Consider the following 27,910-nt stretch of genomic DNA (forward strand, 5'->3'; position numbering starts at 1 on the left):
TTTATTTTTCCAGATAAGCTTTGTTTTCAGTTTTCAAGTTTCCCACCAAACAAAATTAAGATTTATTTGTCAGCAACTTTTAAAGGAAATTGCACTATAGCAAATATGAAAAAGCAAGAGGTAGAATAAGATGTAACAACTAGAAAGCAGGAAGCAAATGACCTTATTAGTGATTAATTGGGGTACACACCTGGAAAGCCTACAAGAGTTAATTAAAAGCTTTTACACACACACACACACACACACACACACACACACACACACACACACACACACACACACACACACACACTACAGTAATACCTTGCTTTTTCAATGGTAAGACCAAGCCAATGTAGCTCTTTCCCACTGAGGCCCATGAGCATGAGGGATTGTCAGCTTTGTCCAGAGGGCCAAGGCTAAAATTCAGACACTTAAGTGTTGTAAATCTTAATGGGTGGAAGCTGAAAAAAATTTAAAACTTTTGCGAAACCTGCAAGTAATGTCTAGCTGGCAAGAATGAATACTTCACTAAGACTTTAAACAGACTATTCCTTTATTCTAGAAAAGACTCCCGCAAGTGTCTTCCAGTTATGGAAGATATCTGAAAGAACTGGAGGAAAGACAGACATAAAAGGCATGTATTGGAGGGAGATTTCCATCTCTCTGGACTGGGTTGCTTTTGGTCAGGATGATTGTTTCCTGCCCTGACCCTGACCTGTTTATGCTCACCTGTGGTTAGAGAGCGGAGCACAGAACAGGGTCTGCTTCCTGAGCTGGCAACTGTGCAGTCCACGGGGCCCTGTGCTTAGAAGAGTTCCATGCTTTGTTTCATGCTTTGCTGTTGCTGTCCTTAAATTCTTAGTAGCTTTTGAACAGAGTCCCACATTTTAATTTTGCTCTGGGCCCTATACATTATGCAGTTGGTCCTGCAGCAGAAGCTGGTGAACATGTTTTCATAATACTGCGAGACAGCTCAATCCAGGGTCAGAAGAGGGGAGAGAATGGAATCTCTTGCTTTTCCTGGAATTGAGATTCAGTCTTTTGTTTGAAGATGTGTGGCTATTCTAAGGGGGGAAAAATTTTTTTTTGCCTTTTGAGTATGGCTTAAAAAATTTTTTTTGGAGGGGAAGTAGTTAGGTTTATTTATTTTTTTAATGGATGTACTGGGGACCTTGTGTATGCTAAGCATGCAGTCTACCACTGAGCTATACCCACCCCACACCCCCAGCTTTCATTATGTTTTACAAGCAGTTATTGACACCATTTAGGAAACGTCAGTGTTGTAAAATGGGACCCTGGTACAAAATCAAATGTAGTTTCTTCCTTCATTTGCCTTTGGGTACAGCAAGAAAAGCTCTTCTCCTTCTAGTAGGATGAGGGAAATTGACTAATTTGATTAAATAAGAGAGAGGTTCAGAGTAGGGAAATCGTTGATTTTGTAAAGGGGAGTGGCCATGCAAGGGGACTGGCGGAAGTCGCATTTGGGCCTCTGTGGTTATGAGGCTCTGGTTCTCCAAATGATGGCCCTTCCACCCACCTTTGGGCTTGGTGAGAGTGGTACCAGCAGCTCCCTAGAAAGGGGTAAGAGCTGCCTTCCTCAATTATTTCCACTTTCCAAGAGGGCTTGAAAACTAAATACTCAAAAGTTATGTCACATTCTCTTATCTTCAGACACAGCTGCTTGGGTTTCTCAGGGACCTTGGGGCTTGATGCAATGCCTTGCTGTGATATGCCTTCATGAAGTGATCTTACAACTGTGTGGTTGTGAGTCCAGGATTTGCTGGTTTAGGAGAGAAGAAAATTGACATCCTGAGAGAAGCAGAGAAGAGAGACAGAGAGAAAAATTCCTACCGATGATGCAGGAAAAACGGATGTGGTGCAATAGGAGGGCGTGTCCCAGGTCTTGGTCGAGCCCCTGGGACTTGCCCTGCCAAGTGTGGGTCCTTGGCTTTGCCCAGGAAAGAATTCAAGAGTGAGCCACAGTTGAGTAAAGGTAGATTTATTTAGAGAGATACATAGTGCATAGAGTGTAAGCTGTTTCAGAAGGCAAGAGAAAGGCCACGAGGTGCGGGTGTTGAGTGCCCAGGTTAGACTAAAAGTAGATACACACTCCACAGAGAGAGTGTGGGCCATCTTTGAAGACGAGGGAGTAAAAAGGGCAGCCATGAGATGCGGTGTTGCCAGTTTTTATGGGCCCAGTAGCTTCTTATGCTAACAAGTGGGAGGATTATTCCAACTACCCTAGGGAAGGGGTTGGGATTCCCAGGAAGTTGGCCGTTGCCCACTCTTTGACCTTTTATGGTTAGCTTTGGAACGGTCATGGCACCTGTGGGCATGTTACTCACCATGTTAATATATTACAATAGGTGTATAATGTAGCTCAAGGTCTACTAGAAGTCAAATCTCCCACCATCTTGAGCCTCAAGGCCTACTGGGGGTTGAATCTTTTGCCATTCTGGTGTTACCTGCTGTGTCATTTCTTGAATAGCTGTGCTCTGCCCCCTTCCTTCCTGTCTCACCTAGATAGACTTGACTGTCTTTTCATTTGAATCTTTGGGTTATTACAGCTTCACTTTGGTAAATTTTTTTTTGTGATTAAGATGGTTCAAGTTGGGTTTCTATGTCTTGCCCCCAAAGGATCCCCATTTTACAAATTAAGAGACTGAGACTAAGATGTCTTTGTTAAGTGATTTATCCAAGGCCCACTGCCCTGAGCTTTTTCCATTACACAACCCCTCCCTTCCAGCCAGTTTTGTTTATAGTCAGCCCTTCTTATCTGCAGGTTGGGTGTCTATGGATTCAATCAACCACAGAATGAAAATATGCAGAAAAAAAATTCCTGAAAGTTCCAAAAAGCAAACCTTGAATTTGCACTGCTAACTGTTTATATAGCATTTACATTGTATTTACAACTATTTACATAACATTTACATTGTATTAGGTATTATAGGTAATCTAGAGATGATTTAAAGTATACAGGAGGACTTGTGTAGATTTTATACAAATACTACACGATTTTATATAGGAATGTGAGCATCCACAGATTTTGGTATGGAGGGGCAGGGCAGAGGGGGCTCCTGGAATGAATTCCCCAGGAATACTGAGGAATGACTGTATTTTGAGATAATGGAGAATGAATTCCTTTCTATCTTTTAGGATTCAATTGCAAGAAACACAAAACAAAACTTTGGCTAAATAAACAAAGAATTTATTGTTGGTTTATTGGCTAGCTCATAATCTGGAAGAAGAAGTGCACACCCAGCCTCGAGAAGGCCTTCAACCAGAAAAGTCCAGATCTTAGGAATGGGAACTTTTTAGGCAATTGCCAGCAGGTGATTAGGTCCAACCCTCTGCATTACCTGTATGCCTCATCTCAACAGTGAAGTTCCCTGATAAAAGTTTGCTTGGCTTCTTACTGAGATGTGCCCATCCCTCTGGTCAGATGTGGGATCCCACAATTAGCAGGCCTCCAGAATGAGGAAGACTTGAGGAATACTCTAAGGAATAAATGCTGAGCAGACAAAAAAACAAAAGATGTGCATTACATCCTGTAGCAGGATCTTTGGACAAGATCTTTGCATGCAAGTTTATCATATCTAGGTCACAGTGGGAGAGCTAACACAGTGTTTTGCAAAGGCTCACAAGTGACCAAACATTTAGAAATGAAATATAGCAAGCACAAAAGAAACTAGCTGAATTGAAAACCCCAACTCAGCTTTCTTTCTCTCTCCCTTTTCTGGTGAGCATGATAAACTTCTGTGATCTAAACCCACACATTTTAATTGCCAAGTCAGGTATATGATGATTAATTTATTACAGTGCATGTGAGATTTGGAATAATGATCTAATATTTCTTCCAGAAATAACCTCATTCATCAAACTCCTCTGGATGCCCACTCCCTCTACTGCACCTTTCCTGTGATGTGGGTCCTGAGGTGAAAATGACTTTATACCGGCTTGAGCTAAAGTCTTGAAACCACACCCCTCCTCCTTTTTTTTTTAAAACACAATTCATTTTCCTTATGAAAACACTTAAAAATAGAGATTAAGAGAAAATAATGCATAATATTTTCCACTATCTACAGAAAGAGATGTTTGAGGTTTTCTTTTAAGAAATGTAGATATTTCCTATACCCATAACTGAACCTCAACTAACTATAACATATTTTAAAATATCACAGACAATATGTGTCTGGGGAATTTTAAATTGACCTAAGCAGCATTAATAGATCCTTGCTTTTCAGTGATTTTTTTTAGCAACTACATTTTTTGAGGGTCAGACACTGTGCTAGGTCTATATAGGCAGTATTTTTAAAAGATGAGGTATAATTTACATACAATAAAATACACAGATTTAAACTGTATAATTTAATGGATTTTAACAAATGTATACACCCACGAAATCACAAAAGATGTACCACCACCTCAGTCAAGACAGAGAATATTCCTTCCATGATTTGACAAATCAAAAGGTAATGTTGCACAACATGAGGCATGAGGAGTAAGAGTTCTATCATCACTTCAGTCCATCTGGACTGGAATGAAGGTGCCAGTTTTTCATATTTCACAGTATCCACATAAATCCTACCCCCATTTCTTGGCTCTTAGTGGGAGGATGCTCTCCTAATGTAGAATTCTGACAGTTCCTATGTAGCTATCATTAGCACCTAAAAAAGGTGTCACTTTGTAGAATATATTTCTTTTTTAAAAATTTGACTTTCACATAGATTCATTTTCTCTATTCAGTCTAGACAAATTTATTTCGTAAGTTTTCAACTTTTTAAAGGAAAGTTTTACTTTTGGGTGAATGTGAAAAACGTGGAAAAATACAAACTTATTTTTAGGTCCTTAGGTGTATATAGATTAAACATTTGTACGTTCATGTATAACTGAAAAATTGTGCTCTACACTAGAATTTGACACAACATTGTAAAATGACTATAACTCAATAAAAAAAGTTTAAAAAATTTGTAAAAATTTAGTATTTTCTATGAATGTACATCTTAAGGCTTAAAAAATATGAAGCTAGTAATATTTTATAGTATCAAGCACTCCTTTCTGTGATAGATAAAACAACTGAAAAAAAGCTTTATTTTTTTCCCAGTTACCAGTGCTACTAGTGAAAAAACCCAAACTTGCCAAACTACTTCAAAATAAACAACTCTAACTCATTTCTTATTAGAATCCTAATCAGAAAAATACTAAAACCAAGGCTCAGTTTACATGGTATGTAAAGCGAAAAGAAAGTAGTAATTACTTTGTTTTACGAATAAGAATGGCAAGATAGCCTCTCTCCACAAAAAGCAGATACAGCCTAAGTCCACTTCAGGGTTGGGAAGCTTATCTTTTTGTGAGAAGCACTTTGCATAGTACCAGTTCAGGTTCAAGACAGGCTCTGGAATTGTCAACAGATCTTTTTCTTGCCCTTGCTATCAGTAAATAGGCTATCAAGATTTTCTTTTTGCACCATCTGATTTTTATCAATCTTTTAAGAATTTGATAAAATTTGAATTAACTCTGCACGTTGTTAAGATTTGCTTCAAATTTCCAAGGATTACCAGCATCTATAAACCTTGCCCACTTTAGGTATTATACCTTTCCATTCATTAAATGTTGAACCAAGATTATTTTTATGACAAAACATTCAAGTTCTGTCTCTGCATGTAAAAATACTAACTATTCTGTTTCTTTTCCATCGTCTTCAGTGAAAGTTCGTGAAGCCATTTAAAAATAGATGTCATGAAGGGGGAAGGGTATAGCTCAAGTGGCAGAGTGCATGCTTAGCATGCATGAGGTCCTGGGTTCAATCTCCAGTACCTCCTCAATAAGTAAGCTCAATTACCCTCCCAAAAAAGATGTTATGAAGGGCTTTTTTTTTTTTAAGTATAAGTGATATATAACAGTATATGACTTTCAGGTGTACAACATAATGATTTGATATTGCAAAATGATCGCCCCAGTAAGTCTGGTTAACATCAGTGTGAAGGGCTTTTTTTTTATCATTGGTAAAACCTCAAAGTGAATTTTAATCCCAAGCATTTTTACATGGATACTTACTGCACTTGGAAGGTGGGTTTTAAAAGTGGTAGATTTATTAGTCAGGGCTTAATGTGGGCTAGAGGTCACAGAAGTCCCCACTCCCACCACCTAAGAGCTTTAAGGACTCATATATGAATCAGTATGGTGAGGAAATAGTCTGTCGTAATAAGGTTCCAGGGAAATTTGACTCCTTGAATCAGTTGGTGCCCAAAGAAGCAAATATAGACTGGAAGCCTTAGAGTTTAAGGAACACCTAAGAGTTTTGAAACTCCTCATTATTCCTTCTCAACAGGCCACCTGCAGGTAGGGAAACAGCACAGAAACTCCATGCTGTGAAGAATAATGATTCTAACTTCACTGGATTTACTTTAATCACAGGTTATTTAATCAGTCTGCTGTTGGTGAAATCTTTGTGGTTTCCTTCTTTTTTTGTTGCCATTAAAATTATAACCCAGATATCACCTAGAGGCTTCAGTGCACTGACAGAATTGAGTAAACTTGGTTCCAATATCCAGGGTCTGTGGTAATTCAAAGACTACTCTACCCTTTTAGTGGTTTAATTCCTCTTAGGTTTCTCTGTTCCTGCCCCAGGTCATACCTGGGTATGAAGCTGCATTCTCTTTTCAGGTGCCAACCAGAAATCTCATCACACCAAGCATCTCATGATCTTAGTGAAGACTTATGAGCTGCAGTAAAGGGTGGTCACATTGTCGATGACATAACCACCCTCTCTCTCAAGCAATCAGTGACCCTCTCATTTCCTCTCAGATCTAGATCCCTCTGACCCTTTCAAACCCTCATAGTCCCTACACATTACCCTGTGAAACTCTCTAGAAAGTGAGGTATAGTAAATGAACTCCCTATAATATTTATTTCAAAGCCCAATGAAGCCTATCTGGATTCCTCAGTTCTCTAGTATTCTGGGCACAACGTTGTCTTTCACTACATCAACACTGTGAGACATCTTTTGGGGTGCCTTTCTAGCTCATGATGACAGTCCTCTGAGACCGGTACTAGTGACTCTGTTTTCCCAGGTATCTTGACTGAACCAGCTTGACTGATCCAAGCTGGACCAGTTACCTGGGGATTTTGCATTAGAAGTGAAGATCTTCAGTTTTCATCACTGCGTGTGGCTGGGCTTGAGGCATGTACGTTTAGAGCTGAGGGGCAGCTGGTACATGAAGACAGAGAAATTGGGTCTACAGAGAAAGAAGTATATTAAGATACTTTTAGCTGGAAATAATACAAACCTCAAATCAAAAGGTTTCCCACTTGCCTGAGTGTGTCTGTAATGCTCTCTGCTTCTCTAGTCTATGCTGATGGGCCTCTGTGCTAATACCCACTGTGTGGCACGTATCCAGTACTGATGTCCTTGGAGGGCCCCTCTGGGCCTCCCACTTCACAGTTCCCTGATGAGGGGGATCCCAGCTCCAGCTTGACCATTTCTTCTCAACCACTGCCCCTTGTTGCAAGGGTCTCTTCCAGCCAGCAGCCTTCTTGGGTAGGGTCAGATGAAACAGTCCAAGTTTAGCCACCTATTCCAATGTACAGTGGATCCAGGGGAAATACGTATTTCCTTGTCACACCATATCACCTTCCGTTCTTGGTCCCTTCATATAGCTAGCTCCCTCCAGGCTTCTCTTCTCTTGTTCATATTTGTCTCTTCCTTGTTCAAATGGGGAAATTGGCAAGCATGCTGCTTCAGCAAATCGCCAACTAAAGCATAGACCTCACTCCAGTCTAGACAAGGGCCTCCCTTCTCACTTGTCATCCCTGGAGAGACAGCATCATCTGCCCCTCTCCTACTGGGAGGACGAAATCTCTTCTCAGTATGAAGAAATTCACTCCCCACAAATCACCATGGCTCTCTCACTCCTCCCCACTTCTCCTACAGAGACAAGAGGGGTGGGGTGGTTGGAGCAAGGAGGAGGCTGGAAGTGTCTAGGCTGTTTCTACCTACTCTCTTGGGGAAGTTGGCTGGCTCCAATTACTGGCAATTTTCATAAGAGTGTGGGTTAGTTAGCACTTTTCTGTTCTCACCTGTGGGCCCTAACCACCAATTCTGGGACAACAGGGGAAAATCACACAATATCCTATTAGAGCAGTAACAGCCATCTCTAATATTTCTTGAGCAATTGCTGTGTGTCAGGCAATGTACATTTTATAATAACTGTCTTATTTATATGTCACATCAATTCTATGAGGCAGATCCTATTATTTCCCCCATTTTTCAGGTGAGGAAACTGAGGCTTGTAGACTATCAAGCCCCTTGGAACTGATATCCAGACCCAGGCTGTAGGGTTGCAGGGCCTTAAGTGATCTTCTATACTCCCTCTCTTTTATACAAAAGGGAAGCATGCTTACTCATTTATTTATTTATTTTCCACTCTTTTTTGTGGGGGAGAAGATTATTTACTTACTTACCTATTATTTTTAATGGAGGTACTGGGGATTGAACCCAGGACCTCATGCATGATAAGCATGCCCTCTACCACAGAGCTATCCCCTCCCACCCTGCCCATCCTTTTTTAAGGATCTATTCCTTGAAATAGAACTATTGTCATAGAGAATGCACCCTTTTCCCAAAATACTCTCTAGGAAGACAGAACCAGATAATAATTTCCCTGATATTTTTGCCAGTAAGGGATATTGTAATTTGTTTTATTTTTCCAACGTGATGTGAAAAAATGAAATTTCATTATTGTTTTAATTAACATTAAAAAAAATTCCAGGTGAGGTCGAACATTTTATGCTTATTTGCCATTTGAATTTGTTCTTTATAAACTTTGTCTTCTAATTTTTGGTCCTTTTTTTTTCTGATTGACTGATGACAACTATATCTCAAGAATATTTGAAGTCACATATGTTGAGGATATTTCTTCTCAAGTTGCTGTCAAAGAATAAACTTTTTATTGTGGGAAAGTATACATAACATAAAATTTATCATTTTAACTATTTTTAAGTGTACAATTGTGTGGCACCAAGTATATTCACAATGTCAGGCAACCATCACCACTATCCATTTCCAGAACTTTTTCATCATCTCAAACAGAAACTCTGTATCCATTAAAAAATAACTCTGATCCACTCTTCCCTACAATCCCTGGTAACCTCTATTCCACGTTCTATGAATTTGCTTATTCTAGATTCTTCATATATGAGGAATCATATAATATTTGTTCTTTTGTGTCTGGCTTATTTCACTTAGCATAATGTTTTCAGGGTTTGTTCATATTGTACCATGTATCAGAGGTTCATCTATTTTTGATGGCTGAATAATAGTCCATTGTATGTATACACCACATTTTGTTTATCCATTTATCTATTGTTGCACACTTAGCTTGTTACCACATTTTGGCAATTGTGAATAATCTGCTGTAAATATTGGTGTACATGTATCTATCTGAGTCCTTTGTTTTCGATTCTTTTAGGTTTATACCTAGGAGTGGAATTGCTGGATCATATGGTAATTCTACGTTTAACTCCTTCAGGACAAAGTGTAACTTTTAAAAAGTTAAAAACATACAAATATATATAGCGAGGACATGTCAGTGATTTACTTAACTCATTAGTGAGGACAGCAGCAGGACAGTAAAGCTGATTCCATGGGGAACTCAAGATCCTGGAGTGAAAGAAAGAATGCTGAAATTAGATTGCTAAATTAAATAGAAAACCTGTTGTTGTTCTACAGGGCAATAAAAACACAGTTTTTGGGAATATCTTTTCTACCAGGTAGAAATTATTTGCATCTCCCAAACAAACACCGTTTGAGACTTGTCAATCTTCTATAAGTTAACATCTAATTTGATGAAGTCTGGGCCCTAATTGATAGAAAATAGCAAGTCAAACAAAGTGATGTTATCCTCGAGAATCACAGGATCCTCAGGTAGGCTTTTTAGATGTTTCAGTCTGATATTGAAAGAGCAACCATTAATCTTTTTGTCCTATCTCCAAATTTTGGGTGATTTTTCTGACCTTTTACGTACTGCTTTTCATTTTGTTTATGGTCTTTTTTGCATTCATTTTTCTTTCTTTGCTTTTACTGTTTTTGTGTTTGTTGCTATGTTTGCAGAAGTTCACTGTATGTGTGTGTGTTTATATAAATATATATGTATATGTATATATTTACTTTTATTTTCTGTTAGTTGTATGTTTTTATTTTTGAAATTTAATTTGTAGATTTTAAGTATTTGATTTATCAGAAATATATTCTTGCAGAGAATTTGAGATAGGAATCTAAAATTTTTTTCCCAAATGGTAAGCTAATGTCCCAACATCACCACTCTCTCTCACTAGTTTGAAATGCCACGTATCATTTACTGAATTCTAATACTTGGGTGTATTTCTGGACTTTTATTTCTGTTTGTCTTTGTCTTTTCTGGTACCATTATCACAGTTGTAATTATTACTGCTTCATTACCCTGTGTTCCCTCTTGTAGTTCCGATAGGATGGCTCTGCTATCAGCAACCACAACTTCAGTCAAGATAGCTACTCCTCACAGAGGCAGGGCAAGTGGCCAGCCTTGCCTCACAAGTGCCAAATATTGCAATGCTTTAAGAAATTTCACTGAAAATTCTAGAGAAAGACACTCACCTATGGAATCTGAAAGTAAAAGCTGAGTGGGGTGGGTGTGTGTGTGTGTGTGTGTGTGTGTGTGTCTGAGAGAGAGACAGAGAGAGTGAGAGAGACAAAGAGAGAGAAGCTCATTCATGAACTTCCTCTAGACCACGTGGTTATACTTTCTGTTCATTTACATGGAGATGCCAGATTGTCACTGTGTCCCCTCCACTTTGGAAGGGGATTTTACTTCTAGAGAAAAATCGCTAAGAACAGAGAGAAGCCCCAGTGGAGGCATTTTAGTCACTCCACTGACGTTCTGAATGAGTGGAAGAGGTCTTTTAGTGTGGTGGAGCCTTCCTGGGCACCTGGATCTCTTCTCATTTAGGGCTAAGATTGACCTGCCAAAGATAAGTATGCTGTTCCTTCCTGACTGCTCACAACATGTGCTACTAGTATAGGAATAAAAAAAGCTTTCACCAGCTCCACTTACTGGCACAGACTGATGAACCCAGTAAGGATATTCAGCTGGGATCTTTAAGGTCACTGCTCTTTTTGAAGAATAAGCTTTTGCCTGTAGTGGAAATATTAAAGCCATATTTAATAGACTGAATATATTCTTAAAGGGCTAGTCATCCCATTTTGAAGAATGACTTATTAACCACATTTCTACTCTTTGCTGAGTAACTTACTCTGTCAAGGCATTTCAGAATTCGTAAAGTTCTTATCATGCTTTTGTTTCACAATATCTCCATAGTAGAAGTTTCTTCTGGTTACCTTCTCCAGGCTTGTCTTTGTCTTATCTGGAAGAGAAACTCTGATGCTTCCAGTGAGCTCAAGTCCTCTCCTCTCTAGTTTCAGCATGCTGTTGCTGATCCTGCTGCCTTTGGCCATGGGGATGGATTCCTGTGCTCTTGCCAGGAAAACCTGTTAGTCACTCTTCTCTGAGTTAGGACTTGCCTGGCTGGTGTTCAAGTGTCAAACTGTAATCGTCTGTGATATATTTAGATTTTGAACTCACATTGCGTTTGAACATTAGTTACATGTCAACAAAGAAAATAAATGGTCCTCCTTTCATTGTGAAGCAATGTATGGGCAGAATGCCACATGAAATTGTTTATAGTAACACTGAGTCTTTATCAAATTACAAATATTCAACTTCAGATTCCTCTTCAATCAGGAAACCTGAAAAGTGACCTATTATTGGAGGACATATGGCCTTTTAAAATCATTGTCCTTGAATCTTACAGCAAGAAGAAAAGAGTCTTGTGTTCTGAGACAAAGGAGCTGTATTTAGCTGAAGGGAAACCAGCACAGGATACACTGAGTCCTGATGAATTTGATAGTTTAAACAAAAGATGGTAAGAGAGTTTTGTAATTTGTAGACAGGAGATGGCAGCTGCTACTATGGCAGGATAGCTCCCTTGGGGCTTCCTCTGTGCTCAGGAACAGGACAAGCCAGAGCAGAACTGGGCTGAGCAGGTCAGAGTCATGTTTCTGCCCTCAGCAAACCAGACCAACAGGCAGGACTTTGGGGCGGAGTTAAAATGTCAGCTGCTAGAGGTGGAAGAAGGCTGAGTCTGGGTCTGGTTGAGGAGAAGGTGGAGCTGATAGGTAAGGATGCTGGAGTCAGACGAGGAAATTAGTGATCAAGGGACCTAGATGAAGGGGGTCAATTTTTATGATCAAATCAGCTTGTGTGACACAAAGAAATCAATGCAAAGTTCATCAAACATTATAAGATTATAAAGAGAGAAAGAGTTGCAACCGATGATCCTACAGGACATATGCATAAGTGTAATCCGCCTGAATAAGGACGAAAGAGTGAGGCTTTGGGGAAGGACCTCAGAATGAGATCATAGTGCTACTACGTAAACAGATATTATGATACAGTGAGGAAGGACACTAGGATTTCAGCCAATTGGAGTTAGAAGAGAACTGTAATGGTAGTTTCTGTATCAGAACAGTGTTATGATTAGAAAAATACTTGAGGGAAAAAAATTGGAGACTAAATTGTGCTCTTGACCAGTACTTCTTATATTTACACTTATATTCATAATTAAACAAAGTTTAAGCAGGTTTTCTCTAGGCCTATCAGAGCATTTAAAATGGTAATATTAACCTATTAATAGCTCACAGAACACAGGTTAGGGAAGTCTAATTTAACCTAATATTAAAAAAGGCACAACCAAATTCAACCATTGTATATACATAACAAAAATACTGAAAGGTGGAGTGGAGGGTACAGCTCAGTGGTAGAGTGCATGTCCAGCATGCATGAGGTCTTGGGTTCCATCCTCAGTATTGTAGTTAAAAAATAAATAAATAAATAAATCCAGTTACCTCCCCCATCCCCCGCCAAAAACCAAACAAACAAAACTACTGAAAGGAAGGAAAGTATTCCAAAACATCAACAGTAAATGACCCTCATTGAATTATTTGTCTTATCCTTTTGTGTTTCCCATAATTATTCCCATGAGCCTTTACAAGGCACAGGAGCTTAAAGAAATCGGTGGTGTAGTTGCAGGAGGCCACAGTTGAAGTCAGAGTTTTAAAAGCTGTGTGACCTTTAACAAGTTGTTTAACCTTATCAGGCCTGTTTTTTTCCATCTTTAAAACTGGAAAATAACACCTACCTAATTGGTCTGCTGTGAAGATTAAATGAATTATTATATCCAAATCACTCAGCACAATGGCATGTACTGTAGGCGGTAGAGATGAGGTAATTCCTATATTATTGAGTTATTAGAATTTTAGAGTTTAAGAAAGGAGTGCTGCTTTGACTATCACCCTGGTCCACTCACTGTGATATCACTGAAGCCAGAAAACACCATTATCTGAGCTTGCACATTCCTCGTGAAGCAAAGAATTGCAGAAGCTGCTCCAGAATGTAGGACACGATTCCACTGAACACTTGGCAGGGAAGATTATGAATTCACAACTGACTGAGAAAGTTTTGTCTCGTGGTGGAAAGGCTATGAACACTGTTTATTTTCATTCATTCCTGAATACTGTATATTTAAAATGAACAAACAAAAGCCTTGCTAACTGCTTAGAATTAAATTTAATCATCATACCAGGGAAAGATATTTGACAACTTCCTTCTAAAATATGCAAGATGCTCTGAGTATTTTAGAAAAGAATTTGTGCTCCACCCACAGTGCCTCTAACATTAAATATGCTGGCAAATTTATTGCTTCACAATTGTGATTCTTGGAAGCTTGTCCCTTTAGATTCTTTAGAATTCTTAAATAACTTTTTCTGACTTCATTTATTTAAATATCCCAGAATAGCCTCTTGAGCTATAAGTTTGATGATCCAGGGAACTATTTTTAGCAGGATGAGTACTCTCTGTGACTGATGTTAGTTACGCTTTATTTTGAGAAGGACAAATTGTGAAAAAGATTGATAGGCTCAGTGGTATTTTAACTGGAACCAGTGCCAAGGCAAATAAGGCAGGTAGGTATGAAGTTGGAACAGAAAAAGATATGGATGTGCTTTTTGCCAATTTAGCTAAAGGTTGTGGAGGCCTCCTGCAAGACAGAAAGCAGAGACAGAGTCCATAACCCAGTCATAGTAATCTTTTAGGTAGTTTAGGCATTTCAGCAAAGGGCAGCCTTATTACTCAAAAACTGAATTCAAACAAACAAACAAACAAAAAAACCTCCAAAAAACTGGATTCACCTTTCGGTGGGTGTTGAGTCAAAAGACACGATCAAGCCAAAGACCAGAAGGAAGGATTTATTACTTGCAGCAAGTAAGGGGAACACTGGGGATCTTTCCCAAAGCAGTGTCTCCCCAAACAGCAAAATTGAGGAAGTTTTAAGCTAAGGGTACATGCATATCGATGAAGAGGCTTCGGCAGTCTATGCATATTCATGAAGGGGCTTGAGCAGAGGAGAATTTGACATAGAATTGGGACAAAGCTTTAGCTAATTGAAGCCATGAGGGTCAGAAAAGCTCAACATCATTATTCCATCCTCTACCTAAGCGGGGGCCTTAGTTCCCATAGAACTGACAGATGTGTATCAGATTGTTATGGACATCCCTTGAGGAGGAACGAGGACTGTTTTACTATTGAACTATTGTTTCTTGACTGCTTGCTTTTCCTTTGTTCCTGCATTCCCTCACTTTCCTTAAGATCATTAATTACTGAGTCTTGTTTAAGGGCAAGAATTGTGGCTAGGCTTAGATCACAAAATGGTTTAGACCAAAAATGGCTTCGTTTATGTCAAGAAAACCACATCTGGTTCTTCTTCTCTGGGGATCCCCTACCCTATCTGCTTACACCCTGGCTTTTGTTCATCAGGTGCTTAATAACCCAGAGCAGACAGATGGAGATAGGACTCTGTTATAATTACAGCCAGTAATGTATTTGATGTTATTGTGATGTTATTGATATTCTCCTAGGTGGGAGAAAAATAGCAGTTAGAGGAAAGGTCGACTTAGAAAAAAAAAACTTTTAAAACTGTGGTAAAATATGCACAACAAAACTTACCATTTTAACTATTTTCAAGTATGCAAATCAGTGGCATTAAGTACATTCACATTGTGCAACCATCAGCACTATCTACAGAACTTTTTCATCATTCTCAGCTGATACTCTGTACCAATTAAACAATACCTTTCCATCCCCCCACTATCAAGCCACTGGTGACTACTATTCTACTTTCTGTCTGTGAATTTGCCTATTCTAGTTGCCTTGCATAAATGGGATTATATAAACTTTTTTGTGTCTAGTTTCTTTGACTTAACATGGTGTTAAGGTTCAACCATGTTGTAGCATGTGTTAGAATCGTGTTCCTTTTTTTGTATATATATATTTTATTGAAGTATATAGTCAGTTACAATGTGTCAATTTGTGGTGTCCAACACAATGCTTCAATCATACATGAACATACATATATTTGTTTTCATATTCTTTTTCACAAGTTACTACAAGATATTGAATACAGTTCCCTGTGCTATACAGTATGAACTTTATTTTATATATATTAGTATCTGCAAATCTTGAACTCCCAATTTATCCCTTCCCACCCCCTTCCCCCTGGTAACCATAAGTTTGTTTTAGAATTTTGTTCCTTTTTGAGGCTGCATAATATCCCATCGTATGTATATACCACATGTTAAAAACACATTCATGCATCAATGGACATTTGGGTTGTTTCCACCTTTTGGCTATTGTGAATAATGCTGTGAATACTGGTGTACAAGCATCCACTTGTCCTTGTTTTCTTTTTCCAAGGCTTCTCCTTGCTGCCTCTATGCCTCTACTACAGCCTCAGGGAGCACTCAGTATTTGTCTTTGAAGACAAAAACAGGTTTGATTTAGCCAAAATGTGTGGTAATCAGCAAGCTTAAAGGCACACAGTGAGGGCTTTAGGTGCTGTTCTTAGACTGAGGTGCCTTCATAGTAGCAAATGCAGAGATTTGGTAAAATGTACTTTCCTCTTTGCTCATTCACTTTATTAAATGGTTTAATTGATCTAGCTCTGAGTTTGAGTAATACAGATCTTTTTGTGGTTCTTTTCACTGTAGACTAGCTCTCTATTACTGTTTTTTCCAACTTGAAAGTAGCCTTTCGCTTTTCTGGGAAGTCCTCCTAGTCTCCCCATTTTGTACATACAACACTTGTCACCCTGTAGTGGGATCCCATTTACTTGTTTAGCAATCCTTGATATTGGCTGGTTTCAGGTTTTGTGTGGTTGAAGCTTATACCATGTTGGGGACCCTTAAAAAATAATTACAAAGTAAATCTTTAGAGCAAAAAAAATCACAACAAACTACTGGAAATGGGGAGATTCAGATTCCCTTTCTTCTGAGTTTTCTTTAAGTGATTTATCAGAAATGCTTATTACATAGAGTTGCTTCATGATCGCCAGCTGGCTTTTCCTCCACACCTGGAATACGTTGTAACTCAGCAACACTGCTCTTCAAGGTGTTGGAGCAAGGAAGGGGCCCTGAAGATTAAGGGTCATTAGCTTCCTGTAATCCTGCCATTTACTGGCTATTTTGAAAGTAGGTAGGACGTGTCATCTATCTCTGTGCGCCAGCTGGAGACAGGTGCTTAGAATGGGTTGGGGATTAAAAGACTTAAGTGCCCTCGGCCCCTCAATCAGATCTAAGGACAGGAGTGGTTTAGAAAATAGTGCGAAAGGCTGAATGAAAAAAACAAGGCGGTGGGATTCAGAGAGGCTTTCTCCCCTCTGCTGGAAAAGGGGGTGCTTGACAGAGCCTGCTCAGGGCCGAGTTCCAACGGCTGCTTTCTCCTCTACCCACTAATGTACCCTAAGAGGAGTAGAAGAGAGAGGGCCCTCTGGACTTTGAACGTTAGTTAGCATTCCCATTTTGGAGGGCCCTACACAAGGTGGGACGCAGAAGGTGCCACAGTCAGAAGTTTCTTTAAGCTAAAGAAAAACGGTAGAAGTAGGCCAACAGCTGGTCCTCAGTATTTTGCCTCAAGCCGGCTCTCCCACTTCCTTCTGAAAGGAGACGGGCTCCACTACTCTGCCGCCGCAGTGAGGGCTGCGGCGAGTTCTGTGCGCAGGCTCAACTGGCCAGCCCCGCCTCCCAACCATTTTTCAGCCGCCCTGTCCCTTCCCAGGTTCCCGAGGTTGGACGTGACGTACATTTGTGCGTAACAGGGGGCGGGGCCTCAGAAGCAAACGCAGCTGAGCCGCAGTCTCGCGAGAACATTCTACGCAGTTCTCGCGCTGCGGCTTTACTCTCGTCGCAACGAGATCTTTCGAGATCTTCTCCGCCCCCGCTACCGGCGCTCCCTGTGCTGCCGCTGAGCCGGAGCCGGCCTGAGCAGTGCCCTCTGCTGCGGCCCTCCTTCCAAGAACCTAACCTCTGGCGTGGACACCTGTACGTCCTCCATTAGCCTCGGTCCTCCGGCCCACACGGTCCAGTTTCCGCGCCCCAGCCCCGCCGGGGTCCGTGTCCTGTCTTGCCGGCCGGACCGGGTTCGAGCCCGAGCTGTAGCCGGCGCCATGTCGGTGGTGGGCATAGACCTGGGCTTCCAGAGCTGTTACGTCGCTGTAGCCCGCGCCGGCGGCATCGAAACGATCGCTAATGAGTACAGCGACCGCTGCACGCCGTGAGTGGGGGCCAGCCGCATGCATTGGGGGGTGGGGAGGTGGCGCTTGCTCCGGTCTGTGACCCTCGCGGCTTGGGGAGCGCGGGGCGGGGAGTCTTCTCCGTTCCGAGCCCAGGCCCTGGTGGATAGGGAACCCCCCCCCCGGGTGTTAGGTCACTAGGGGCCGCGACTTCCCGTGTGGGTCTGCGTCGGGGGCGGCCTTTTTCTTGTGGGCCGGCTGCTGAGCGAAGGCTGTGAGTGGGTATTAGGACCAGCGGAGGGCATGAGTAGGAGCTGGAGGGAAGGCAGGCCTGTGCGTGGGACAGAAATGCTCTTTTAGAGAGCAGATACTAGGCTCAGGGCATACTGACGCTTCTTCAGCCCAGCACAGAGTTCGGAGCTTTGCACACGGCAGGCGCTTAGTAGAAGTTAGTTGAATTGGACTGGTTCTGGTTTCTGCCGGCAGTAAGACGGTGGGGCGGCCGGAGCCCCACGTGAGTGGGGGCGGGGTGGCGCCCGGAAGAGAGGGAGCCGGAGCACCGGAGGTCTTGAAATTGGGTTGGCACGGAAGGTTATCAGAAACAGACTGAATAAAATCGACTTTCAGATACCTTTGCATTCACTTTGATTTTTCACATCGTTTCAGTATATTGGACTATGTTGGGTCATTCTCTGGTATCATTCTGTGCGCATGTACCTCTGTAGTGTTCCCACTTTCATGATAATACATTCCAACGAGGGTGTGGGCCGCAATTGTTAATGAATGACTCAGGGGCTCACTTTTTTTTAGGACCTACAGTAAGTTAATGGACCTGTATAGTTACAACGCTAAAAAGACCATGACTCACCTAGGTCTTTCCTTGGTTAGCGTGAGTCTACTTTTTGAGTACATACTTTTGAATTCGTTGGCCTCCTTTTGAACAAAGTCTTCTAAAAAGCTGCGTATTTTTTGCTAGGTTCTCAGTGTAGCTCATTAATGCTGTCTGTTTTAAGGCCTATTTTTCACACCTGTCATGCTTTTTCGGTGATAGATTTCTGGCCAACTCTTGCTTCGTCTACTAGACTGATCTTTGCTACCCAGAATCCTCCCAGCATTTCCCTTAAACTTGTCAAATTTCTGCCTCTTATTTTAGACCTAACCCATGTCTTTATCTCATCACAGATCCAAAAACAGTTCGATGTTTCTTTCTGAATTTTTTTAATAGTTTTAACAGTTTTATTGAGATAAAATTCACATACGTTACAGTTAACTCATTCAAAATGTTTGATTGTTTTTAGTGTAGTTACAGAATTGTGCACCATCCACCCAATTTTGAAACATTTTCATCAGTCCAGAAAGAAACCCTGTACCCATTAGCAGTTACAAGCTAGTAGCGTCCTCCCGCTCCTTCCATTTTTATAATTTTTAACAGTGGATCTAGTTAGTATTTTCAGGGAAGTGTACACTTAAGTTTTTTTTAGCATTGAAGTTTGTTTTTAAGTATTTAAACAATAATTCCCTATTTGATATTGTCTTCCATGGATCCTTCGTCTGTAAAGATAATCTTCCCCAAAGAATTAAAAAGGCTTAGAACACTGAGTTAGGTATGTAACTTCTTTGTTTTTTCCTACCTAGAATTGAACATGCTTTAGCTCCAAAGGGAAGAGAATTCTAAATACTGAAACAAAGTGTTCCTGTCTATCCTTTTAGACTTCCATTCTTTCTTTCCCTCCTTTAGACACACAACAACTACAACGGTTTTACCATGAATCTCAGTTTTAGGAACTGAAATAATTGTTTCAGAAAAGAATTTAATCTTCCCAGATCACAGTTAAATTTGTACCAAAGACTACTTGGTGGGTGACCAGATACACTGTAATTGTGATAAGAGTTTAAATATTTATACATGCTTTTCTTTATATGTTTTCCTTGTATTTCTCAGGAACTGAAAGGAATAATATACATTCAAGTAATTTTTCAACTATGATCTTGATTTGCTTAGATTTCTGTTTTGGAGTCTTAAGTAGAACATGGGAGTAGAAAGGTCGATTTATTTATTTTTTTGGTAGTGGTTACCGAAGAAAGGATTTGTATCTCAGGTACCCCGGGACTGTGATGTAGGTTTGTTTTAGTGTGAGAATGGAATGAGATGGAGGTTCTGGAGGGTTGGGTATGATGGAAGTTAACTCATTTCAAATTGTGGGTACGACAGGATTTGGATTCTGTTTCTGAGGAGCCAGTTGAGTTACCCAGATGAGACCATTGCTTTCCCACAAAGTTTAGGCTTCCTTTTAGTAAATAATGAGTGCTTCCAATATGTCAGCCATTGTGCTAAGCAAGCACTGGAGGTATTCTGATATACAAACAAGATCCTGCCATCCTGGATTTGGCTGGTGGAGAAAGTCAGATGCTATACAAATATATAATTACTAGGTGTGGTAATGGCTCAGGTGGCAAAGTACAGAATATAGTGATAGGGGGACCTAATTTAAATTGGATTTGGCGAGGGAGGATATGGCTGAAGTGGTAGAGCACTTGCTGAGCATGCACAAGGTCCTGGATTCAGTCCCCAGTACCTCCTCCAAAAAAATAAATAACTAAACCTAATTACCTCCCCCGCCAAAAAAAAAAAAAAATGTGGATTTGGGGTGGTGATGGAAGGTGCTCTTTAAAAAATGCCATTTAAATTGAGACTCGGAGAATGAGTAGGAATTAACCACTGAGGTGGTGGTGAGAGTGAGGAATTCCCTGCAGAACCAATAGCAGGTGAGGAAGACCTGAGGCAAGAAGAGTTTGGTACAGTCGTTGGACTGAGGTTTATAGCTACTCTTAAGCTACTTGAAAGAATGCCGTTGAATTCAACCTGGAGAGGAGTTAGGCAGGGTGGACTAGACTATGGCTGGGCTTTGTAAGTCATGTTAAGGATTTTTACCTAGGAACTGTGGGAAGTGATCTAGTTAATATTTAAAAAATGTGATTGGCTTTTTATTTTGTGGGGAATGGATTTACTTGAGAAGGGCAAGAGAAGCAGGATACTTAGGAGGCTATTGCAATATTTAGTTCACGTGGGAGTTGATGTTGCTCTCCACTAGTGTGGTAGCAGGAGAGAGAAAAATGTGGGTGGCTTTGAAATAAACTTTGGAGTTTTAAACTATAAGTGTCTGTAGTGATGTTTTTTGACCAGAGGCTTTGGAATAAGATGGAAAGCCTGTTTTTATATTTAGTTGCATCATTATTGTGGAAAGGGTACATCCTTAAAGCTTCTTTGGAATAAGAGTGTTAACGAACTGGTAAACATTACAGGAGTTAGTTGAGCTGTACTTTGCAAAATTTATAGGGTAGAGATGAGTTACTTAAAATCTTGTGTATGGGTAGTTTATATTATTTTAATGGATTTGGTTCCTAATAAAACAATATATTAGAATTTGAAGAGATGAAATTGTCTATTAATAACTGCCCTTGAGAGAGCAAAAGCTGAAAGTATGTGTAAATTCTGGTTAACTGGCAGATTAACATCTGATGCCTTATTTGTGCAAGAAAAATGTTCCTCTTGGATGGACCTAGAGATTATCATACTAAGTGAAGTAAGTCAGACAGAAAGACAAATATCATGTGATATCACCTGTATGTAGAATCTAAAAAAAAATGACACAAAGGAACTTATTTACAGACTCCCAGACATAGGAAACAAACTTATGGTTAACAAAGTGGAAGCAGGGGAGTAAATTAGGAGTTTGGAATTTGTGGATACTAACTACTATATATGAAATAGATAAACAAGAAGGACCTAATGTATAGGGAACTATATTCAATAGCTTGTAATAACCTGTAATGGAAACATATGTATACATATAACTGAATTACTATGCTGTGCACCACCAGAAACTAACACAACATTGAAGATAACTATACTTCAAAAAAGAAGTTTTCCTCTATGGAGTAGGCGTCTTTACATGTGTAGATCTAAGTAGAGCTGCAGGATGACTCGAATTTTTCCGGTTCAGAGAAAGGGAAAGTTGATTTGTTAACTAACGCTTCAGACTACTTACACTTCTCCTAGTGTCTAATTGCAGAGATTATTAAAGTAGTTTCTTAGGCTCATATAAGAACTAACATATGACACCTCATATACAAAACTGATAGGAGTAGTCTACAAGAACTTTGTCATTATATTCTAAATTGGGTTTCCTAAATTAAAACTTTTTTTCCTGACTTAATAAAATACTTGTTTGAACAATAAAAACACTGAAGTGTTAAAGTAAAATTACATTTCCTCTTTAATTGTTTGCTGTGTATCTTTGCATAGCTTTTTCTATACTTCTACAAATATATGTAGGGGGCACACACGCCCTTATAAACAAATAGGATTGAAATATATTTTATAACTGTTTTGTTTTACTTACATGGTAGATGTCTTTCAGAGTCAATAAATATGAATCTACCCCTTTAAATATATAATAGTCCATATTATGGCTGTAACATGCTTTGCATAAATGCTCTGGTTATTTCTAATTTTTTGTGATTAGAAATAGTCTTCAACAAGTAGTCTTTTATATTTATGTTTACGAGTTAACTTTGCTTGTTGGATAGATTTTCAAAATATATGCTTAGAATTTCAGTATATATTGCCAGGATACTTTACAGAAATTTAAGGGATTATACCAGCAACATAAGTGATTTCTCTATTTCACTGGGGTTTGTGAGAATTATGACGAGTTAAAACTATAAAGTGTTTATAACAATGCCTGTCACATCCTAAATACTGCCTGCATATTTGCTAATAATGCTGTTATTACTTACCTTTTTTGTATTTTTTAAATCTATCAATGGACTGTAAATTGGATCGGTAAATGAAATTATAGAAGTTTGCCTTTTGGGTTCATCAAATACGTAGCTTTTAATGTGCAAGTCTTATTGACTCAGAATTTGTGTTTCTTTAGGAGCTGCACATCTTGCAAGTATGAGTTGTTGATATCAATTTTTGGGTACTTTCTAGTTCAGGGCTAATAAGGCAGTGACTAGAGGATACACTAATTAACATAATAACCATTTTCATGCCAGTTTTGCCTACATTTCTTATTTGATAGTCTAAATATTATGTTAGTTCTTTGAAAAACTCAGTTTTTTATACTGTTTAAGAAATTGAATTATAGTCTTAATCTCATGAGAACAGTTCTACACATACTTTTAAACATGAAACTTTGCCTTTTAATGATCTGTGCCAATTGCAGCTGTTCATAACATCCTATCAGAATGTGTGTAAATGTTTGGTCAGTAATTATGTCTTACCCAGGAAAGAGAACAATGCTGTTCTCTGGTTTAAAAAGATTATTATTTCTAGGACTCGAAGATTAGAACAGTGGAGTCTTGTAATGTCAAATCCATGACATAACTTCATGTAATGTCAACCTGTAGTTTGGAATGGAGGAAAAGTGCTATCAGTCAAGCAGCACCTGTCTTGAGTACTGCTGTTTTTAGCAGCATTGACTTGGCCTAGTATAGAGGAAGTATGAGTCCTGCTGTGGAGATGTAATCTTTCTAGTTGAAAATATGAATGACATAAAGCAACGGTAAATAGAATAACAATAAGAGAGTACAGCTGTGGACAAGGTTATTAAGTACAAGTTCAGAGGAGACGTTACATCACTGAGAGATGGAGCGATGAGGAAAAGCAGGAGTGGGACTTGAGCAAGTAAGATTAGTAACGTGAAAGAAAGGGTTGAGACAGTCTGAATGGAGGTATAGAAATAGGAATGAATCTAATGGGTTTGGTCGGCAGTACAAAAGTATGTATGTGTGGGATTTGAAGTTCGAGAGTCTTATTGTGAATCTTGGACTGTAATGTTAACTAGTTATATTTCTGGGTACGTTAACTTGACTTCAGTTCCTCATGTATAAAATTGGGTCAGTAATAGTTCTTAAGTGTATTTGGGAGAATCAAATGTAGAATGCTTAGCACACTGCCTGGGATATGAAGGCTTAGAAATGAAAGCTGTAGGACAAGGGAGTAAGACCTGCTTGGAAGAAAGAGGCTTCCTGGGGTAGATAGGGATTGCATGCAGGCAGTGTGCAAACTTTGGAATTCCTGGCAAGTTGGAAATAGTACATTTTCTTTAAATGTCTTGTTCCCGTCAATATCCTCATGACAGAATCATTGTCACTGAAGATTTTTGAGAGTGTATGTTGAGGAGAAACAGACTGAATGGGGGTATTTAGCTTTTTTTTTTTTTTTTAAGAATTAGTATATTTATTAAGGTTGCCTAGGAGTATTTACCTAAATGGTGATGGTGGCCATCTATGGTGGGAGGGGAATGATTGTGGAATTACTGATAACCATTATGTTTTTCTTTATACTTCACTGTTTTCTAATTTTCTTTGATGAACTTGCACTAGAAAGGACTGAATAGGTTCTAGCGTTGGCTCTACTATTTGACTTAATCTTTTTGGGTTTTCTTCATATTTCAATGTTAGGTTTCTTTGTATAAGCTTCAAATTTAAAAACCCTTTCAGTTTGTGCTGTTTGACAAATTGACCCTCAATTGTCCTTTTGAAAAGAAAATGGTAGGACTTTAATTCCTCAGTATTTTAAAGATGGCTGATGATTTTAGTGGGAAATTTGAGGTGAAGCAGAACATTCATTGTAAGCTAGTTGGTATTTTTCGTGTGAAACTCAGACCAAGGCTTCATTGGAGGTTTAATAATAGCAATATTTTATTATTTATGATGTGCCAGTCTCTAATACAAGTCCTTTAAAAGTAGGTCAACAAATTTAATCCTTATAACAACCATATGAGGTAGGTGCTGTAATTTTTCCGATTTTAGAGATAAGCAAATTGAATTTCAGAGAAGTTAAGCAACAGAGAAGGTCAGAGAAGGGATTTAGACAGACTCATACTGTCTGATTCTAGAGCCTGAGATCTTTGTACTGCATGTTTGTTCAACTCAGTCAAGTTAATGGTAAAGTGGAAAAGCTAAGAGTTTCTTTCTTCAGTGCAATAGTTCGCTTATTGTTACAGAACTTTTTAGACTGTAAGGATTATGTAACATATTCATTTTCTACAGTATGATAAGAATGTGGACCCTGCTTATACCTTGCAAGATTTAGGCCTTGTTGAGATATAGTTGTTACATTATGTGGTCAAGATGGACATTCCATTAGTGACATTTGATTGCTTTGTTAGAAGTTGGCAACTGTTTGTAGTGTATGCATGCACAGATGAAAAAAGTGAATAATTTGAACTGAGATAAACTTTAGCTTTTCAAGATGTATGAAACACTATTACTGTTAAGAGAGCAGATATAGGGGATGGTACAGCTCAAGTGGTAGAGTGCATGCTTAGCATACATGAGGTCCTGGGTTCAATCCCCAGTATATCCACTAAAGATAAGTTAATAAACAAACAAACAAACAAACAAGCAAACTTAATTACCTCCCCTCCACCAAAAAAAAAAAAAGAGAGAGCAGACATAGATTTTAAAAGTAAAAATGTTAATTGACTTCACAGAGAATATTACCTAAAGCAACTCTGTACAGTACAACATTCTGTGATGATGGAGATGTTCTACATTTGCATTCCCCAAAGTCCAGTAAGTTTTAAGCCAAGTCTAATAAGTTTTAACAGGTAGAAACGATTTTTATTTGAGGGGGCTTGGGAAGGCTTCACAAAGTGTGTGATATTTCTGGAGAATGAATGAGATTTAGAAGGATCAGAACATTTCAGGTGGCAAATGTAGTAGAGCAAAGCAGGAAGATTGGATGACTGTCTTGTATTGGGGCACTGTGCATGATGTGGAGCTGGGAAATGGGGGTGGGGTTGGGATTGTGAGAGGCCTTCCGGCCTGGGTTTTTTTGTTGTTGTTGTTGGTGATTGGTTTTGTTTGGAAGGTAATTAGAAGCAAGGCATATTCAGAGTTAACTGAGTTAGAATAGGAAATTAACCCTTCAAAAGGATATATAGTAAAGTTGGAAACATTAATTTTCTTATTCTTGGAGCTAGTATTGTTTTGAGGAGATGAAGGTTTGAAGACAGGGCTTCAGGAAACAATGGAAGATAAATAATGCTACCATTTGGTTATGTTGGGATTGAGATCCTGGTGAGATACCTTTTAGAAATTCAGGTCTGGTGGCTTTTAGAAGGATAATAGGTTTCCATGCATAGACTAGAAATGGAGAGGGTGAATGGAGTGGGTAAGATTCCATGCATAGACTACAAATGGAGAGGGTGAATGGAGTGGGTAAGAAGGAGATTGCATTCTCCTAAAGGACATTTTGGGCTGTGATAGGAGAGATATTTAAGTGGTACTCAGGAAATTTTTTTCGAGTGATTGGTGGTATATTTGCAGAAATGCTGAGGTTGACACCTGTGCATCTTGAGGGCTAACCCCAGCATGTTCTAGGGCCATAGAGCTTAGGGTTTGTAGGAAATCCGATGAGATCTCAGGTTGTGCATATTAATATATATTCATAGTTGCCTATAACTGCTCTGGGAGATTGGCTCACAGGGATTCTTACACCATTGGTTGGAAAGGGTTGATGAGTTGCAGAGAAGCCCAGCATATGGCCAGTTTGTACAGGGGTGGTAAGTTTATCTAAGTGAAACAGTTCTACTTAGTGTAGTAGGTCATCTAACGTGGTCAGATTTGGACCAAGGCAATATGACTTCAGAGCCCTTACTCTTATTCATTCTGCTAAATTGGAAGAATTAGGGGTCCAGGGAGGATAGAGAGGGTCAAAACTAGCTACCGTGTTAAGTATGGAGAAATGATCTAGAGTTCTGAGCCCCAACACTTGCAGATTGTATGATTGTGGATAAATTTACTTGTTAATACATTTTTGGACTCTCCTTTAAAGTGAGGATAGAATAAAGTGCTTAGGAGGGTTAAATGAGATAGTACACATAAATTTATGCAGTGGTTGTTATTAGAGTTGGAGGAAGAGAATGCTTTTCGTAAGTAACTAAGGGGGAAATGGACTCTGGGAAGAGCTTTGTTTTTTAGGATTTTTGGGGTGGTGTGGGTAAATTTGGTCTTTTAGGTTGAGAGAAAACAGCTACTGGAAAGAGAGGCGACAAATATGTGAAAGTAAAGGAAACGTGGGGCAAGGTTCCAGAGGGATAAGTTAGAGAGAAAAGCATAGAGGGAAGCACAGAGGCCATGATAGCAAAAGCATCAGCTCCAGTATAGCTGACTTCTTAAGCTTAAACAGTGTTTTAAAGTAGTTATACCTTTAAGCAGGTTTCAATTTTGCTTTCTAAAATAAGCAACATATAGATCAAACCAGCAGGAAGTATATGAATTGATTTGGAAGAATGTGTTCAGAAGTCAGAATGACAGGTTCCTTGTCAGAAATTGAGTCCTAGTTCTAGAAGCTAGTTCTAGAAAAATTACTTTTTACTTACTTATAATAGGAAAAGAGTTGTTTTCAGGGTTTATAGACTATTCTCTTGGTGAAGTTACGAGCTGTTCTACAACAAAAGAACATTTAATTGACGTATTGATATGAGGGTATATTATTTTATATTGGAATTTATATATACACCAGATTTAAAGAATTAGGTGTTAGTGGAGACTGGTTACTCCATCTTTCTGTAGTATTTTAGACACATGGTCATATTAAACTTGTGCTTCGACATCTAAATGACGGAACTCCTGTTAGTCTGAGAAGCAGCCCATTCCATGGATAGTTTTACTCAGAAAGGTCAAAGTCACAGACTTACTGTGTGCTGTTAAAATTATAGGGCTTTTTAAGCTAAGACTCAGAAATCTTGCTTGCTTTGGTTTTGGATGTAATGTTTCAATACGGTTTGATGCTTAAATGATTTTATCTTCTAGGGCTTGCGTTTCTTTTGGTCCTAAGAATCGTTCAATTGGAGCAGCAGCTAAAAGCCAGGTAGAGTTTTTTTTTTTTGTTGTTGTTGTTGTTTTGTTTTTGTTTTTTACTAAAATGACTTATTTCTCTGGTTTGTCCATCCTTCCCATTCAGCAACTATTTCAGTGTCCATTATGTGTCCAGCACTGGGAGCCCCTGGGTGTACAACTGAAACAGACAAACCTGATGTCTTTTCTCATGTGCTTGAGGGAGAGGCAAGTAGCTTTTAAAAAGCACAAACAGTGTAATTTGTTTAATGCAAACTACTAGGGTGTATTTTGCCCAGGTATTGCATGATCAAGGTTTTCTTGTTCCTGAGTATTTTAAATGTTCCTTAAAGACTGTCTTGTTGGATTTTCATCTTACTCATATTTAGGGTCAGTGTTGTCTCTAGATTTGATGTTG

General features: G+C 39.2%; 1 protein-coding gene across 2 annotated transcripts in view; it reads left to right on the forward strand.

Annotated features, from left to right (window-relative positions):
• The first annotated feature begins 17,318 nt into the window (after nucleotides 1-17,318).
• HSPA4 (heat shock protein family A (Hsp70) member 4) overlaps nucleotides 17,319-27,910 on the forward strand; it is a 40,084-nt gene continuing 29,492 nt past the window's right edge. The window contains exons 1-2 of one of the 2 annotated variants that reach the window (XM_010981451.3): nucleotides 17,319-17,678; nucleotides 27,469-27,526. In XM_010981451.3, coding sequence (XP_010979753.1) covers nucleotides 17,572-17,678; nucleotides 27,469-27,526 — 165 coding nt within the window. In that variant the 5' untranslated portion in view covers nucleotides 17,319-17,571. Of the gene's footprint in view, nucleotides 17,679-27,468; nucleotides 27,527-27,588; nucleotides 27,721-27,910 lie in introns of those variants that run through there. The other variant, XM_064484200.1, reaches the window with a different exon arrangement.

Source organism: Camelus dromedarius, chromosome 3 (assembly GCF_036321535.1).
Source record: "Camelus dromedarius isolate mCamDro1 chromosome 3, mCamDro1.pat, whole genome shotgun sequence".
Classification (NCBI taxonomy): domain Eukaryota; kingdom Metazoa; phylum Chordata; class Mammalia; order Artiodactyla; family Camelidae; genus Camelus; species Camelus dromedarius.